The 18,715-nt window shown below is 49.1% G+C and overlaps 1 protein-coding gene across 2 annotated transcripts in view; it reads left to right on the top strand.

Annotated features, from left to right (window-relative positions):
• NLRP12 (NLR family pyrin domain containing 12) overlaps positions 1-18,715 on the top strand; it is a 31,138-nt gene that overhangs the window by 2,505 nt on the left and 9,918 nt on the right. For both annotated transcript variants that reach the window (XM_046683202.1, XM_046683203.1), the window contains exons 2-5: positions 801-881; positions 5,794-7,495; positions 14,186-14,356; positions 16,789-16,959. In XM_046683202.1, the coding sequence (XP_046539158.1) occupies positions 801-881; positions 5,794-7,495; positions 14,186-14,356; positions 16,789-16,959 (2,125 nt within the window). The remainder of the gene's footprint in view (positions 1-800; positions 882-5,793; positions 7,496-14,185; positions 14,357-16,788; positions 16,960-18,715) is intronic.

Consider the following 18,715-nt stretch of genomic DNA (forward strand, 5'->3'; position numbering starts at 1 on the left):
AGTGAGATGCAGTTGGTCGTCTAGGAGACACGGCGACCAGGTCGGGTGCAGTTGGTCTAGTTCTGATCAGAGGACTAGCTGAGGGGGGAGCCTTTCCCGTGAGGTGGGGGGCACGTCTCATAAGAGCACAAGGACTCACACTTAGACCTCTGGACTCCCAGGAGGCTCAAAGATGTCGAGGAAACACTTGAAATTTTAGGTCTTACGCTGCATCCACAGAAAAGCTTTTCCTGGCCACCCAAACTCAAATAGTACTTTGATCACTCTGTTGTATCACCTTGGTTAATTTCAGACACAAAGTTTATCGTGATCGGAAGTTATATTTGGTGTTTGTTTTTTACTTGCTGAACTCCCAGCACCATTGGAATGTCAGGTCCACGGAGAAAGAGCCTCGTGTCTTGGTTATTGCTGTGTATCCAATGCCTAGAAAAATGCCTGGACAACGTTGGTGCCCAATATCTGTATATTTGCTGGATGGATGAATGGATGGTTGATGGGTGAGACATGGTTGAGAGCTGAAGGGGAGGAAGGGATCCAAACTGACTCAGAACTCCCTGGCTGAGGGGGTGAATCGGATGGATGGAGATGTCAATCATCATGATGGGTACCCAGGGAGGAGAGTGGGTTATGCAGAACAAGTGTTTTCAACAATAGTGCGTGTGAGGTGAGGTCACTGCTAAACCTGCTGGGATGTGGATAGGCGGGGAGTTATCACGTAGACAGTTTGGCGTGAGAGTAGCTAATATTATTGAGTGCTAGCCAGATACGTGCCAGCTGATCTCACAAAATGTCTCCTCCAGATACTCCACCTGGTGGCCTGTCCTCGCTGGGGAGCCAGTCGGCATGTTCTCCGGAAGTCTTTCCTGGAACTCCAAGAAAAGGTGAGCCATGAGCCATGTATCCATTAGAATGCATGAGGCTACCTGTATCTGACTATCCACCTGGGAGTAGGTCAACCAAAAAGGACATGTATGTAATGTTTGCATATACCAAGAAGTCTTGGGCTGGGTGGGTGCAGAATTCATGCAGTGGACTAATGACACCACTGAAGCCCCACTTCTCCCTGTGTTTCATTTGTCCTAAGATGTGTCACCTCATGATTGCAAGATGGTGGCCCAACCATTTTATACAAGAGAATTCTAAGCAATGACCAAAAGGGAGACAAAAGCCTTTCTTCCTCAAGAGACTATTATTTTATCCAGGAATACAATTCTCTTTTTTCGAGGAAGACTAGCCCTGAGCTAACTACTGCCAGTCCTCCTCTTTTTTGCTAAGGAAGACTGGCCCTGAGCTAACATCGTGCCCATCTTCCTCTACCTTGTACATGGGACACCTACCACAGCATGGTGTGCCAAGTGGTGCCATGTCCGCACCCGGGATCTGAACCGGCAAGCCCTGGGCCACCGAGAAGCGGAACATGCGAACTTAACCACTGCGCCACTGGGCCAGCCCCTAGGAATACAATTCTTTTAATAAGCTTCCTCCCCTTGAGTGGTCATACCTGTGTAATTCATCGGTCAGGACTGGGCGCATACCCCTTCTCAGACCAGCCACTGGTAAAGGAGAATGAGATTGCTCATGGCTGGTTCAGCAGAACCATAATTCATCCCTGGGGCTTGTGAAGGGATAACACTCGCAGGACCCAAGGATGGACACACCCTACTTGAATAGAATCAGGATTGTTGGCAAGGACACAAAGGATTCTGGACTCTCTTCCAAGGGCATCTTCAATGCATTGGATCTAAGATCCATCCCCATGGATCCCTGCCCTACCACAGACTCATAGCCTGTTCTTAGACAAGTCATTACCCCCGGGTCTGGGTCTCAGTTTCCCCATTTGTAAAATGTACCTTCTCTGCCTGCCTGCTTCTCTGAGTCCGGAAGCATCAAACACAATAATGATTTGGGAAGCTGTAAAGCAGCGCTGTCCAACAGAAACATGGTGTGAGCCACATATAGGCTTTGAAATGTTCTAGTAAAACAAGTAAAAAGAAGTGAGTGAAGTTAATTTTTTTTTTAAAGATTGGCACCTGAGCTAACAACTGTTGCCAATCTTCTTTTTTTTTTCTTTCTGCTTTTTCTCCCCAAACCCCCCAGTACGTAGTTGTATATTCTAGTTGTGGGTCCTTCTAGTTGTGGCATGTGGGATGCCACCTCAGTGTGGCCCGATGAGCAGTGCCATGTCTGCGCCCAGGATCCGAACCAGCGAAACCCTGAGCCACCGAAGTGGAGCGTGTGAACTTAATCACTCAGCGACAGGGCCGGCCCCTGAAGTTAATTTTAATAAAATATTTCATTTAACCCAATATATCCAAAATATTATCATTTCACCAAGTGATCCACATACAGCATTATTAGTTAGATATTTTATATTCTTTTTTTTTTTTGCACTAAGTCTTCAAAGTGAGGTGTGTGTTCATTTTGAATTCTAAATTTTCACGGAAATACTTGATCAATATTTAGATTTCACAAAAATCACAGTTGAAAAGTAGATTCATGGGCTGGCCCGGTGGCACAGCGGTTAAGTGCGTGCATTCTGCTTCGGTGGCCCTGGGTTCGCTGGTTCAGATCCCGGGTGCGGACATGGCACCACTTGGCAAGCCATGCTGTGGTAGGCATCCCACATATAAAATAGAGGAAGTTGGGCACGGATGTTAGCTCAGGGCCAGTCTTCCTCAGCAAAAAAAGGGAGGATTGGCAGCAGATGTTAGCTCAGGGCTAATCTTCCTCAAAAAAGAAAAGAAAAGAAAAGAAAAGTAGGTTCACTATATGTTGTTCGAATGTGCTTGCAAGTTTTTCAATCACTGAATCAAGTATTGGTTTTTAAATGTAGATACACATTAATTGAAATTAACGAAAATGAAAATTTTAAATCCAGTTCTTCAGGCGCATCAGGCACATTTCAAGTACTTAGTGGCCGCATGGGGCCGGTGGCTACCGTATTGGCCAGCTCAGGGCTGAAGTCGGGGCAGGGATTCATGGTCTGGCGTTAGGAGCTCTGTAGCCAGAGCACCAAGTTTGGGCTTTTATTTCCACCACCTACCGCTCCAGCCAGGCAGCCTCGGACAAGTCAAGCCCACTTTCGGAGCCTCAGTTTTCTCCCCTGCTTGTTTGCAAAGTGTCTGTTTCCTCTCTCCTCCGCTTCACAGCTGTCCTTACTCTAACACAGTCAGAGCAGTCATTCTCATGGGGCGGATTTTCGTCCTCACGGGGCACACTTGGAGCAAGGACCGAGAAAGATCTGGGCTGGTTGGGACTGTGGTGTCAGGGCGCTGGGGAACTCCCAGCCTGCGATGGAAGGAAGGTGGGGCAGAGGCCGCGAGGGCTCTGAAGAGCTTGGATGAAGAGCTTAGACTCTCATCATGAGGCCAAAGGGGAGCAGGAAGGGTTTTGAACAGGAGAGGAACAGGGTCAAATGGGGTCGGAAAAGTCTTCCTCTGGGGTTGGTGGGGACGCTGGACTCAGGGGAAGGGGCTGGGACAGGGCGTTTAGAGGAGGTGAGAGGGGAGGCCCAGCTGGGGCAGGTGGCCATGTGGACGGAGGGGAGAGGAAGGGAGTGGACAGAGAGACTCAGGAAAGACAAGGGCAGGGCTTGTAGACCGATGGCTAGAGAGAAAGGAGTGCCAGGAACCTGCCAGGAGCCCCTCTGTGAGACTGCAAGGTTACCAGTAAGAGGGAGAGTGCTGGGTGTGGGGAGGACGAGAGTTCGGTGGTGAGTGAGGCTCTTCCTTGGGGTGCAAATTATAAGAGGGTGCCAAAAAAGCTCAGCCACCAAGAGAAATATTTCAATGCAGTATTTTCTAAAAGTCAAAATAATTGCCAAAAAAATCCACGATGAACAAAATATCAACATTTTAATTAAAAGCACGATCAATTTTATTGATTTTTCCTTTGGCCTCAGGCTCCAATAGGGGTCAGCACAGTGCCGAAAGTGATCCAGTCTTTAAGATTTTCTTTTCTTTTTGTTATCTTTTTTTTTCTTGAGGAAGATTAGCCCTGAGCTAACATCTGCTGCCAATCCTCCTCTTTTTTTTTAAAGAGTTTATTTTTTTCCTTTTTCTCCCCAAAGCCCCCCAGTACATAGTTGTGTATTCTTTGTTGTGGGTCCTTCTAGTTGTGGCATGTGGGACGCTGCCTCAGCATGGTCTGATGAGCAGTGCCATGTCCGCACCCAGGATTTGAATCAATGAAACACTGGGCCGTCTGCAGCGGAGCGAGAGAACTTAACCACTTGGCCACAAGGCCAGCCCCTAATCCAATCCTCCTCTTTTCGCTGAGGAAGACTGGCCCTGAGCTAGCATCCATGCCCATCTTCCTCTACTTTACATGTGGGACGCCTACCACAGCATGGCTTGCCAAGTGGTGCCATGTCTACACCCGGGATGCCCTGGCTGGCCCCAGAAGTGATTTTTTAAAAAAATCAATACATGAATGGATGAACTATACACACACACACAAGAATAATAGCCTTACTTGCTGCAATATGGATGAACTTTGAAAATATTATGCTAAGTGAAATAAGCCAAACATGAAATGACAAATATTGCATGACTCCACTTATATGAAGTAGCTAAAGTCATCAAATTCATAGAGACAGAAAGTAGGACGGTGGCTGCCAGGGGCCGTGGAGGAGGGAAGAAATGGCGAGTGAGTGTCCACTGGGTGCAGAGTTTCTGCTGAGGATGACGAAAAAGCTCTGGAAATGGACGGTGGTGATGGTTGCACAACACTGTGAATCCGCTTAATACCGCTGAGCTGTACACTTAAAAAAAAAGGTTAAAACGGTAAAGTTTATGTTATGGTCTATTTTACCACAATTAAAAATAAAAGAGTACGTGTATTTGTTTTGAGAGAGTCCTGGGATCGAATTCAGATCTTTTTCACCTTCTCTTGGGTGGATATTATGGGCCTCTGGTGACATCCAAATACCAAGGGACACATTTTTGTCCAGATTAGGGTTTCTCCACCTTCCCACTGTTGACATTTTGGGGCTGAATAGCTCTTTGTCGTGGGGGCTGTGCTGTGTTGTAGGACGTTCAGCAGCATCCCTGACCTCCGCCCACCAGACAGCAGTAGCACGCCCAGTAGTGACAACCCAAACGTCCTCCAGACCTTGCCAAAGGTCCCCAAGGAGGACCCAGTCTCCCCATGAGAACCGCTATTCTAGATTACTCCCAGACATCTATACCAGCAGGTGTTCCCAAAGAGCCTTTAAGCAAAGGGGTTATAGAACGGATAAGTTCTCCTTCAGTGCCATACGCATCTACCTTGTTTCAAAGGGGACCCAAAAAACTTTGCAGCCCCGCTTTCTCCAGCTTTAACGGGGGTGCAAACCATGCAGTGATCTTGTTAGAAAGGTAGGTTCTGATTCAGTTGTAGGGAAGCAGGGTTCAAGATTTCACATTGCCAACCAGCTCCCCGGTGGGCCCACATGGGATTAAGTGTTCTTTGCCAGGAGAGGCTGAGGATGGGGTTGACTGACACATGCTTCTCGGCCGCATTGCGGTCGTCCCTCAGCCGGAATGGTGATGCCCATGCTGCTGGCACAGGGACCACCATTTGAGCAGCAAGGATAGCGCACTGTGCATGAGAGGTTTCCATGTTAACGCCTCTGCTTCCCATGCAAACCTGAGATCTTCACAGGGAGGTACCAAGATTCTCAGACTCCACCTAGAAAACCGTTCCAAGGATATCACAGAACAAGTAGGCACTAGACCGTGGTTTGTTTTAACTCAGGAATTCATTAAATGTTGCTGACGAGTCTTCCACGGATCCTCCCTTCCTCTCCCTCAGATCCCCGGGAATCCTACAGGAACCACGTGCGCCGGAAATTCCGCCTAATGGAAGACCGCAACGCCCGGCTGGGGGAATGCGTCAACCTCAGCCAGCGCTACACCCGGCTCCTCCTGGTGAAGGAGCACTCAAATCCCACGTGGGCCCAGCAGAAGCTTTTGGACACGGGCTGGGGACATGCGAGAACCGTAGGACAGCAGGCCAGCCTCATCCAGATGGAGACCCTCTTTGAGCCAGATGAGGAGCGCCCCGAGCCGCCGCGCACCGTGGTCCTGCAGGGGGCAGCAGGGATGGGCAAATCCATGCTGGCCCACAAGGTGATGCTGGACTGGGCCGACGGAAGGCTCTTCCAAGACAGGTTTGATTACGTCTTCTACATCCACTGCAGGGAGATGAACCAGAGCGCCTCTGAGCGGAGCGCGCAAGACCTCATCTCCAGCTGCTGGCCTGAGCCCGGCGCGCCCCTCCAGGAGCTCCTGCGAGCTCCTGAGCGCCTCCTTTTCATCCTTGACGGCTTTGATGAGCTCAAGCCCTCTTTCCACGACCCTCAGGGCCCCTGGTGCCTCTGCTGGGAGGAGAAACGGCCCACCGAGCTCCTGCTTAGCAGCCTGATTCGGAAGAAGCTGCTGCCGGAGCTGTCTTTGCTCATCACCACCAGGCCCACGGCTTTGGAGAAGCTCCAACGCTTGCTGGAGCATCCCCGGCACGTGGAGATCCTCGGCTTCTCCGAGGCGGAAAGGAAGGAGTACTTTTACAAGTATTTCCACAACGCCGAGCAGGCCGGCCGAGTCTTCCATTTCGTGAGGGACAACGAGCCCCTCTTCACTCTGTGCTTTGTCCCTATGGTGTGCTGGGTCATTTGTACTTGCCTCAAGCAGCAGATGGAGGGTGGAAGGCTTTTGAGGCAGACATCCAGGACCACGACGGCAGTGTACACGCTCTACCTCCTGAGTCTCATGCAACCCAAGCCAGGGACCCCGACCCTCCGGACCCCACCCAACCAGAGAGGGCTCTGCTCTTTGGCTGCAGATGGCCTCTGGAATCAGAAAATCCTTTTTGAGGAACAGGACCTCCGGAAGCACGGCCTGGATGGAGTGGATGTGTCTTCCTTCCTCAATATGAACATCTTCCAGAAGGACATCAACTGTGAAAGGTTCTACAGCTTCATCCACTTGAGTTTCCAGGAGTTTTTCGCAGCCATGCACTATATCCTGGAGGATGGGGAGAGCAGACCCGGCCCAGACCAGAACGTGGCAAGGCTGTTGGCTGAGTGCGGGTTTTCAGAAAGGAGCTTCTTGGCGCTCACCGTCCGTTTCCTGTTTGGACTCCTCAACGAGCAGACGAGAAGCTACTTGGAGAAAAGTCTTTGCTGGAAGGTCTCGCCTCGCGTCAAGGCGGAGCTGTTGGAGTGGATCGAGAGCAAAGCGCAGAGCGAGGGCTCCATGCTCCAGCAGGGCTGCTTGGAGCTCTTCAGCTGTCTCTATGAGATCCAGGAGGAGGAGTTCATCCAGCAGGCCCTGAGCCACTTCCAAGTGGTCGTGGTCAGCAACATCGCCACCAGGATGGAGCATATGGTTTCCTGCTTTTGTGTGAAGAACTGCAGGAACGTCGTGGTGCTGCACTTGTGCGGGGCCGCCTACAGCGCGGACGAAGAAGACGGGCTGAGGGGGGCTTCGGGGCCCCGGGCGCCACTGGCACAGCCGTAAGTACTCGCTGGGGCTCTCTCTCCAAGTTCACGCTCTTAACCGAATTCGTGTCCTCAACTGGGGGTGGTTCCACCCCCACCCTGGGAGATGGTTGGCAATATCTGGGGAAATAGACGGTTGTCACAGCTAGGGGAGACGGGAGGGGTGCTACTGGCTTCCAGTGGGTAGAGGCCAAGGATGCTGCAAAAACATCCTAGCCCCCCACAGCAGAGAATGGCCTGGCTCCCAGATCACAGTCGACAGTGTCCTGCTCTTAAACAATACTTTTTAGGACCAAATTGGGGCCCATGTCAAGGAGAATGTATTCAATCTACAAATATTATCAAGAGCACTTTTCTTTAGACTGAAAACAGTGTGAATAAGCTGGCCAGTGCCCCTGCCAGAGCAAACATCCTCAAGAGAGGCAGATAGATAAAGAAAGGGTGGGGCTGGCCCAGTGGCACAGCAGTTAAGTGTGCACGTTATGCTTTGGCGGCCCGGGGTTTGCCAGTGCGGACCTGGTACCGCTTGGCACGCTATGCTCTGGTAGGCATCCCACATATAAAGTAGAGGAAGATGGGCATGGATGTGAGCTCAGGGCCAGTCTTCCTCAAAAAAAAAAAAAAAAAGAAAAAAGAATAGTGAAGGGACAGGCCCCATGACTGAGTGGTTAAGTTCATGCACTCCACTTCGGTGGCTCAGTGTTTGCCAGTTCAGATCCTGGGCGTGGACCTGGCACCGTTCATCAGGCCATGCCGTGACGGCATCCCACATAGAAGAGCTAGAATGACATACACCTAGGATATACAACTATGTTCTGTGACTTTGGGGAGAAAAAAAAAGAAGATGATTGGCAACAGATGTTAGCTCAGAGTCAATCTTAAAAAGAAAAGAATAGTAAGCAAATAAATATGCAAACAAGAAAACAAATGAAATTGATGATTAAGGTAGTTTCAGATGGCGATAACTATTGTGAGGAAAATAAACCAGGGTAATGTAATAGACAATGAGTTGGACGGGGGTGGGCAACATGAAAGGGGATAGTCAAGGAGAGAAGCTCTGAGGAAGTGATATTTTGGGGTTTTTTGAGAAAGATTAGCCCTGATCTAACTGCTGCCAATCCTCCTCTTTTTGCTGAAGAAGACTGGCCCTGAGCTAACATCCATGCCCATCTTCCTCTACTTTATATGTGGGACGCCTACCACAGCATGTCATGTCAAGCGGTGCCATGTCCACACCGGGGGTCTGAACCAGTGAACCCTGGGTGGCCGAGAAGTGGAACATTTGCACTTAACTGCTGCGCCACCGGGCTGGCCCTGGAAGTGATTTTTTAAAAGACTCTTTTGGCTAAAACTGTGCGAGGTTTGAGTTCCCCAAAAAGTAATCTTAGAAACAAGGATTTCAATGTTAGTAGGGTAGTAGAGGAAAAACATTCTTTTTCCTTCTAACCTCTTAGGTTCCTAACTGGAGGCCTGTAAATTAGACTGACAAAAAACAGATCAGTGAGAGAAAAACCAGCAGAAGTTTATTAGCACGTTCATCTGCGCTTACACGCAGGAGTACCCAGAGACGTGTAGCTCAGAGGGATGGTTAGAACTTGGGGTTCTATAGTATCTTAACAAAAGAACAATACATTTTTAGACAAGTGACAAGAACAAAGGAAAAGAACTTTGAGGTTCTGGGGTGGCAAATTGTGGGGTGGAAAATATATGCAGAAAACTCATGGAGTAAGGTTTGTTTGTGTAGGTCCATCATGGAACTGTAGGGGGAGAAAAATTCTCCTCTTCTCTCTTTGGGTCTCTGGCCGGACCTAAGAATTAAACTGACATAAGATAGATTAAAAGGAGAAAAGCATACAGATTTTTTTGAATTTTTACACGTACACGGGAGCCTTCACAAGAGAATGAAGAGTCAAGGAAGCGCACAGAGCACAAAGCTTTTATACCTTTTAGACAAAGAAACGGTAAATCTGTGAAGAATTGACGAGACAGAGGGATTTGCGCTTGGGGTCGTAAGTGGTGAGGAAGTAACGAGGTTTGTTTGACACCCTCCTTGGCTCTAAGACCCCTGTTTCTGGCAATACGGCTGTCTCCCTTCCTCCTGGTACAGGAGGGCACCTTCCACAGGAGAGGTTGATCTCCTGCTTTTAAGGAAGAAGTTGGGGGCGAGGGTCAGAGTGACGCTTCTCCCTCCTTCTTTCTCAAACCCCTTCAGCTCAAGACGTTCAGTATGCTGAGGTCCCACATCTTGGGGTCGCGTGTCCTGAACCCCTTTGGTACCAACATTCCATCTTCTTTTTTTTTTTTTGATTGGCACCTGAGCTAACAACTGTTGCCAATCTTCTTTTTTTTTTTTTCTTCTCCCCAAAGCTCCCCAGTACATAGTCGTAGATTCTAGTTGTGAGCGCCTCTGGTTATGCTATTTGGGACGCCGTCTTATGTCCACGCCTGGGATCGAACCAGTGAAACCCTGGGCCGCCACAGTGAACTTAACCACTTGGCCACGGGGCCGGCCCCTCCATCTTCTTTGTGGCCATAAAACTTCCCCAGGAGACGGAGATTTATGGAAGTCCTCAGTTTTCAGAAATTTCTTCTCTTGGTCGGATAAGGGCAGCTCTGGGCCTTCTTTCTGCATCTCATTTGCCTTCAACTCAAAATAACCGTTACGCCAAAGTAGGGTGTTCTGGTTCCCTATGGTAGTTTCTTTGGGAGATCGTCCCAGAAAGCGGAGAAGACAAGGGAAGACAGCCAACAAAGGGAACATGGTCAAGCCAGTCCCTCAGGGGCAACTAGAGGCCAATGCTACTTTCCACTTCTCAGAAGTGTCCCCACCCATACTGAGGGGCAGGGGGCTGGGGTCCTGATGCGCTAGTTCCGTGGGAATCATTGAATACGTCCTGCTGAGGGTGGGCTCCAGATCCTCCGCGCCTCCCCATCAGCTCAGATAACGACTGCTGCTGGCCTCAGTGATGAGATGGAGCAGTGATGTGAAAATTTAGGAAGGAGGGGTGTTCTGGGAAGAGGGAAAAGTCAGTCCAAAGACCCTGGAGATGCAGTTAAGAGGGACTGATGTGTCAACGTCCGCTCCGATTGGGGCTTGTTTCCAGTTATCAGACTCTGCCTGGCTCCTCATGACTCTTCATCTCGCTGGAGTTATAATTCTGGCAACCAGGCTCCTCATTGATCTAAATGCTGTAAAGGTGTACTACGTGTGTTTATGGAGGGTGTGTGCTCAGGACTTTAAATTACTGTACTAGAGGATACAAGAAGGGGTGCTGGTGAATAGAGAGCCCGGAATTTGGAATCTAACACACATGGGTTAGAATCCCAACTCTGCCACCCGCTAGCTGTGGGACCTTTCTTCTCATTGAGTCTCAGTTTTTCTGCGTGGAAAATGGCTTTTTTTTTTTTTTTGAGGAAGATTAGCTCTGAGCTAACATCTGCCGCCAATCCTCTTTTTGCTGAGGAAGCCTGGCCCTGAGCTGACATCTGTGCCCATCTTCCTCTACTTTATATGTGGGACACCTGCCATAGCATGGTGTGCCAAGCGGAGTCATGTCTGCACCTGGGATCCGAACCAGCAAACCCTGGGCCGCAGAAGCGGAGCATGTGCACTTAACCGCTGCGCCACCGGGCCAGCCCCGAAAATGGGAATTTTAATTCCTACCTCTTAAGGCTGGTTGTAAAGGCTTCACACTGGGTTGCGTACAAGGTCAGAACTCAATAAAATTTAGACATCACTCTTTTCACCATCACCACCGTAGGTGACAGTGTAGACACTCTGAGTAGATGATTTGATTAAATCTACCAGAACACATTGCCATATTGTAGTTAAGGCCTCTAGGGTATGGTGGGTCACATAAACTAGACTTTATGTGTATTATTATATGCATAATTATATATAATTAAAATATGTAAGTAATGTGTGTCGTTATACCTTATACCATAAGTCATAAGACAGACCATATCACGAGAAGTAAATTAGGAGATTTTATTGGCTGCCTATTGTACCCTGTGCTATGTGACTCAGGCCAGTTCTTGACCCCAGCCTGATTCAGAGAAAGGTCATCAAGATTTTAGAAGGTCCAAAATTACAGCATCTTCTGAAAGACTCCTTGCACCCAATCCACACCCCTTTCCGCAGCCAGGCAGGAAATGTCCTGCTCTTTGCCCTCTGACCTGTGAGATCATATCTTGTCTTACTCACATCCCTGTAGGTCTGGACCAAGTGTGTTGGCGCTCCACGCCAAACCTCAAAAGATGGAATGTCAGATTGTTTATCCAGACAGAGAGATGAGGCATCCTTCACCTCCATCACTGCCTTGTTTACCGGGGGGGGGGGGGGGGGGGGGGGGGGGGGGGGGGGGGGTGGTGACTGGCTCTGAAGTCTGGAGGGGCAACTAGGAAAACTCACTTCTCCTCTTTTGTCCTCTTTCCTGTCACACCACTACCACACTCACGACGCTTCTGACACCAGATGTGGGGAGCTTTCTCCACACCAAGCAATTCTCTGTGACACCAACTGGGTGTCCCACGTAATTATCTCAATTCTGACAGTAACTACCTGGAGATAATGTCAGATCCCTCAGGCTAAGGGCTCAGTCCCACAAGACTGCTCTCACCCCACGTCAGACGCCAATCACGAGTAGTAGGTCCCCGGGTTACCCATAACGGCTGTCTAGGTTGGCTACACATCAGAGGTTCCCATGGCCTCCTTCCCCTTAGATTCTGTTATTTGCTGAAACTGCTCAGAATGCAGGAAAACAGTTTGCTTACTGTCTACCAGCTTATTACAAAGGATATGATAAAAGATACAGATGAACATCCAGATGCCGGAGATGCACAGGGCAAGGCATGGGGAAGGGGCTCAGAGCGCCATGTTCTCTGTGGACACGGCACGCTCCCAGCACCTCCACGTGTTCAGAAGCCCAGAAGCTCTCTGAATCCCGTACTTTTGGGATCTTTATGGAGGCCTCATCACGGAGGCGTGATTGATCATTAACTCTGTTCCCAGCCCCTCTCTCCTCCCTGGAGGATGAAGACTGGGGCTGAAGATTCCAAGCTTCTGATCGTGGCTTGGTCTTTCTGTTGAGCGGTCCCCATCCAGGAGCCCACCCGAGTCGCCTCATTAGAACAAAGGACGCTCCTATCATCCAGGAAATCACAAGAGTTTCAGGAGCCCTGTGCCAGGAGACCAATATATATATTTTCTCTTATCTCACAAGTAGGAATTATAAATTCAAATGCTCACCAAGGCCAGTGTATTGGGCACAATAATGGCTCCCCCACAAAGATGCCCAGGTCCTAAGGCTGGAATCTGTGAATATGTGACCTTATATGGCAAGAGAGACTTTGCAGATGTGATTTAGGTAAGGATCTTGAGATGGAGAGATGATCCTGGGCTATGGAGCCCAAAGGAATCATAAGGGATGGAGGGAGGCAGGAGAAGGAGACGTGATATGTGGTGAGTTCAGAGGGATGATTCGTGAAAGGGGGCCCCGAGCCAAGGGATGCAGGTGGCCTCTGGAAGCTGGAAAAGGCGCAGGAGTGGATCCTTCTCTGGGGGCTCCAGAGGGAACACAATCCAGGTGACATCTTGATTTTAACCCAGCAAGACTCCTTTCAGACCTCTGAGCTCCAAAACTGTAAGATGACCAACTTGGGTTGTTTTAAGCTGCTGTGTTTGTGGTCATTGTTACAGCAGCCAGAGGAAACGATACAGCCAGATGGTCATGGAAATGGGGGGGGCAGGCCAGGGGGGCTGGTGACCAGGAGTGTCCAGGTCCCACTGACAAGGGTAGTCACATACCTGGTTATGGGAGCCAACTGTTACCTTGTGCTCATCAGGTCCCTGTGTAGCCAGAATTGCTACAGAATCTGTATTTTCATATGCAATCTCCTGATTTGTGAATTATTGGACACTCATTGATGGAACTCAGCTCCCAGGCCACAAATTTGTAATTTCTGGCTCTGGTTCTTCAGCAGAGATATTTTACTTTCATCAGCTGTGAAGAAAGGGAGTGAAGAAACCATTGGGTGCATCCGTGGTTCTGAAGTGTGAGCAGAATCACCTGGAAGGCTGTTTAAAACACAGATTTCTGATCAAGCAGGGCTGTGTTGGAGGCTGAGGACTTTTATTTCTAGCAAGTTCTCAGGTGATGCTGATGCTGCTGGACTGGGAACCACACTTTGAAGACCATGGGTGCAGATGAAAGGCTACCTGTGAATGTTCTGGCTTCCAAGGGCTTCTTCCAATCTCTCAGAGTGCACCTGTGAGATGAAAGCCATTTTCCACCCCTAGTCCAAGGGTTTACGTCTGGTTTCTACTATCTAGTAGCTGTGTGACCTTGGGCAAGTAACACAGGGTCGTTCAGAAGATAAATTAAAATAAAGATGACAAAATGCTTCATAAATGATGAAGTGACGGGCCAGCTCGGTGGCATAGTGGTTAAGTTTGCGCACTCCACTTCAGCAACCTGGGCTTCATGGCTTTGGATTCCGGGCATGGACCTACACACTGCTCATCAAGCCATGCTGTGGTGGCATCCCACATACAAAACAGAGGAAGACTGGCATAGATGTTAGCTCAGGGCCAATCTTCCTCAGCAAAAAAAAAAAAAAAAAAAAGATGAAGTGACATACAATTGTACTTAATCATTCTAAAGTGACCAGTAGAACTAGACTGTGGCCTGTCTTTCCTTCATGCAGACCTGAGAGGAACATCCTGCCAGATGCCTACAGCGAACAGCTTGCTTCTGCTCTAAGCACCAATCCGAACCTGATAGAGCTGGTTTTGTACCGCAACGCCCTGGGAAGTCGGGGGGTGAAGCTGCTGTGTCAAGGACTCAGACACCCCAACTGCAAACTTCAGAACCTGAGGTGAGTCAAGGTGGGTCTGTGCGCTTCTCAGGGTCCTACCACTGCCTCTCGTGGGGCTCAGTGAGAAAGGACATTAGGGGGGCTGGCCCGGTGGCATGGTGGTTAAGTAGCCCAAGGTTCATGGGTTCAAATCCTGGGTACAGACCTACACATTGCTCGTCAAGCTATGCTCTGGTGGCATCCCACATACAAAACAGAGGAAGATGGGCATAGATGTTAGCTCAGGGCGAATCTTCCTCAAGCAAAAGAAAGGAAGATTGGCAATGGATGTTAGCTCAGGGCCAATCTTCCTCACCAAAAAAAAAAAAAAAAAAGGAAGAAAGGAAGGAAGAAAAGACATTAGGGTGGTGGATGATGTGTTCGTCTGCTAAGGGCCGCCATGACAAAATACAATGGAATGGGTGACTTAATCAACAGACATTTATTTTCCTTCAGTTCTGGAGGCTGCAAGTCTGAGATCAAGGAATCAGCCGGGTTGGTTTCTTCTGAGTCTTGTAGACGACCATCTTCTCCCTGTGTCCTCACATGACCATTCCTCTGCATGTCATTGTCCTAATCTCCTCTCGTAAGGACACCAGTCATATTGGACTAGGGCCCACTCTAATGACCTCATTTTAACCTAGTCACCTCTTTAAAAACCTTATCTCCAAATGCAGCCACACCCTGAGGGATGGGGAGGTTAGGACTTCAGTGTGTGAATTTTGTGGGGGACACGACTCAGCCCACAACAGATGGGGATCAGTAGAAGTTCAGGCGTCATCATCTCTCACTTTTCTTATTTTTGTCTCCTCCTTTTCAGGCTTCCTAACTCCAGTCACACTTCCTGATTTGAAACTATATTACAAAGCCACAATAATTAAAATAGTATGGTGGGCTGGCCCGGTGGTGCAGTGGTTAAGTGCGCACGTTCCGCTTCTCAGCAGCCCCGGGTTTGCTGGTTCGGATCCCGGGTGCAGACATGGCACTGCTTGGCACGCCATGCTGTGGTAGGCGCCCCACATATAAAGTAGAGGAAGATGGGCACGGATGTTAGCTCAGGGCCAGTCTTCCTCAGCAAAAAGAGGAGGATTGGCAGTAGTTAGCTCAGGGCTAATCTTCCTCAAAAAAAAGATAAAAAACAATACAAATTAAGTCTATGTATCATCTATCTATCTATCATCATCATCATCATCTTCTATCTATCAAGAGTGCATGTTATTATCGATCATGGTGATATCAAAGCATAGCTTAGAGGAACTGGAATGACACTTGACTAAGAGAACCAAGCATATCTGAATCCTGACCCACACTGTGCCTCTGCTCCCTTGAAGTGTCATAAAAGAAAGATACTCACAGGGATCGAGGCGTGGGAAAGCCAAGTACCATTTTTGTGAGCAGGACATGGGCCAAGTCCCAAGGAGAGCATAATAATAATAATAATACCATAATTTATTGAGCATTTGCTATGTGCAAGGAACCATGCTAAGTACTGATGTTGAGTAAGTCACCAAATTCTTTCACCCACTCACTAAGGTCCATACCATCAGCCCTATCTCCACGCAGGTTAGAGAGAGGTGAAGTGACTGGAACGAGGCTCTGTATCTGCTACTCCGTGGCATAGTTGGTTTTCAATTCCCAATTTCTCTGAGTCTGAAGACCGTGTGTGCCTCATTTTCCACTGGAAATGACACCACCATAAGATACGTTAGTGAGGTAGGTCAGAGCAACGGGCCAAGACTAGAGACCCATGGGCCTCCTCTCCTCAGCAATCCCCAATTCCCACATTCTGTCCCATCCAACTGGTTGGAAGGAAGTCACAGAGAGGAAAAGAAAAGTCACTCGCCCCCCAGATGCCTGGAGGGAAGAAGAAGAATAAAGATACTTCCACCGTTGGCGGTGAGCTTTTAAACCATGCTGGCCTTGCCAACCAGCAGCTGTGGCCCCGCGAGCACCATGATGCCGACTCAGGATGTGGTACCTTCTTCTTCTCCTAGTGATGGAGAAAAGAAGATGTGGAGAAGAGTGAACATGACGGGTCCTGAATTCCTCTCTTAATGGCAACCTCTGTGGAGGCATTTCCAAGACTGCAAAGCACCAAAACATTTTATATTATTTTTGTTCCTTTTATTATTTTTCTTATTGAGATATAATTCACATACTGGAAAACTCAGTGTTCTTTTTTTTTTAGTATGTTCACAAGATGGGGCAAACATCACCAGTACCTAATTCCAGAGTATTTTCATGACACCAGAAAGGAGCACATACCCATTAGCAGTCACTCTCATCCTCCATCCCTTGGCTCCCGGCAACCACTAATCCCCTTTCTTTTATTTTAGAAAAAGAGAAAAATGGGTATAGACGAAAAGAAGGAGGGCGAGAAAGGATAAGGGGGAAAATCCAGAAAGCGACCACAAAGGAAATGACCTGGCTCTTTCTCCTTCATTCCATCGCAGGCTGAAGAGGTGCCGACTTTCTGGCCCTGCCTGCTGGGACCTCGCCGCAGCACTGATAGCCAATAAGAATTTAATAAGGATGGACCTGAGCGGCAATGGCCTGGGGCTGCCGGGCGTCAGACTGCTTTGTGAGGGGCTCCGACACCCCCGATGCAGGCTGCAGATGATTCAGTGAGTTGCTGTCCCCCAGAACAAGTTCTTAATCTGCGTGATCTCCCCAGGGCAAGCTTGTTGTCTCCAAGGGCTTGAAATAGTGAGGGCCGCCCTTAGACCCATGACCTCAGGCACCTGCCCTGGACTCTTTGCACTTTAGAGAGCCTCTTGGTGGCCTCCTCTGACCCCACCCACTTCTACGTGGTGAGGGGTCCCTGGAGCCACCTGCCCACCCAGAATCCACACCCCACTTATTGACCACATCTTGGGAAGTCAGAACCCCAGAGCTCCCCTGTGCAAAGGTCCTTCAGCTGTGCAGTGCCCTTTTCCTGCAATGCCCCTGTTTTCAAGAAAACCACCCAGTTTCCCACCTGTGTGACTAGTTGACTACTCACGCAGAGCACTACACTTCTGACACTTTTGGTCACCAAACGTGTGGGCGAGTGCCCCACACCAAGCAAGCCTCTGACACCAGCTGGGTGTCCTACAATTTATCTCAATTCTAACATTATCTACCTGGAGGTAGTGTCAAATGCCACAGGTTAATGGCTCAGACCCAGGAGACTGCTCTCTGCCCACTTCAGACGCTTGTCACAAGTCCAGGTTGTCACCTGTGCTTCTGACCGGCTGGCTATAAATCAGAGGTTCCAACGACCCCTGCTTTGGGTTCAATGAATTTGCTAGATCAGCTCCCAGAACTCAGAGAAACACTGACTTATGTTTACCAGTTTATTAAAGGATATGGTAAAGGATACAGATGAACAGCCAGATGAAGAGACACACAGGGGGAGGTCTGGGAGGGTCCCGAGCCCAGGAGCTCCTGTCCGTGCAGAGTTGGGGTGCGTCACCCTCCCAGTGTGCATGTGTTCACCCTCCTGCAAGCTCTCTGAACCCGCTACTATCGGCATTTTATGGAGGCTTCCTCATGTAACCGTGATCAATTATCAACTCCATTTCCAGCCCTCTCCCCTCTCTAGAGAACGGGGGGTGAGGCTGAAAATTCCCAGCTCCTAATCATGGCTTAGTCTTTCTGTTGACCAGACCCCATGCAGGACCCCACCCGGAGTCGCCTCATTAAAAGAGAAGACGTTCCTAGTGCTCTTATCACTTAGGAAATAAGGGTTTTAGGAGCTCTGTGCCAGGAACCCGGGGCAGACACCCACCACATCTCATCCTCTTCCTCCGCGCAAACTTCTACTGAACCTTCGGGAACGAGCTCAAATTCTCCCCTAACTGTCCTCCACTTGCCGAAGCTGAGCTAGGTGGCCCGTCCACGATGATGGTTTTAATAAACACTAGCTCACTTGAGCACTCTCCGTGTGCCAGGCCTGGTTCCACCCCCTCAGCCTTTAGTAAATTAGTAGTCCTCACAGCACCCCTGTGAGGTGGGCACTATTGTTCTCCTTAGGGTCGGTGAGCCTGAGATTCTGTGGCACGTGAAACCTACAACTGAGGCCTCATGGAAACTTGCTTGAGGTCACAGGGTTAGCGGGTGGTGGAGATGGATGCAAACAAAGGTTGTTGAGTTCTACAGACGCCACTCTCAAGTATCATGCCCTACTACCTCAAAGGTACCAACGCACATTGGATCGGAATTGCTGACCCAATTGTCTTATTAGACAGGATGCTCCTTGCTGGAAATAGAGATCTTGTTTATCTCCGTAGCTTTCGTGACACGTGTAGGTTGGTGTTGGGTGATAAATAGGCCAGAGGATGAGCCATCAGGATCCAGAAAAGCAAGATGGCGCCCTCCTCAACGTCTCTTTCCTCCCGA

This window comes from Equus quagga, chromosome 13, assembly GCF_021613505.1.
Source record: "Equus quagga isolate Etosha38 chromosome 13, UCLA_HA_Equagga_1.0, whole genome shotgun sequence".
Taxonomy (NCBI): Eukaryota; Metazoa; Chordata; class Mammalia; order Perissodactyla; family Equidae; genus Equus; species Equus quagga.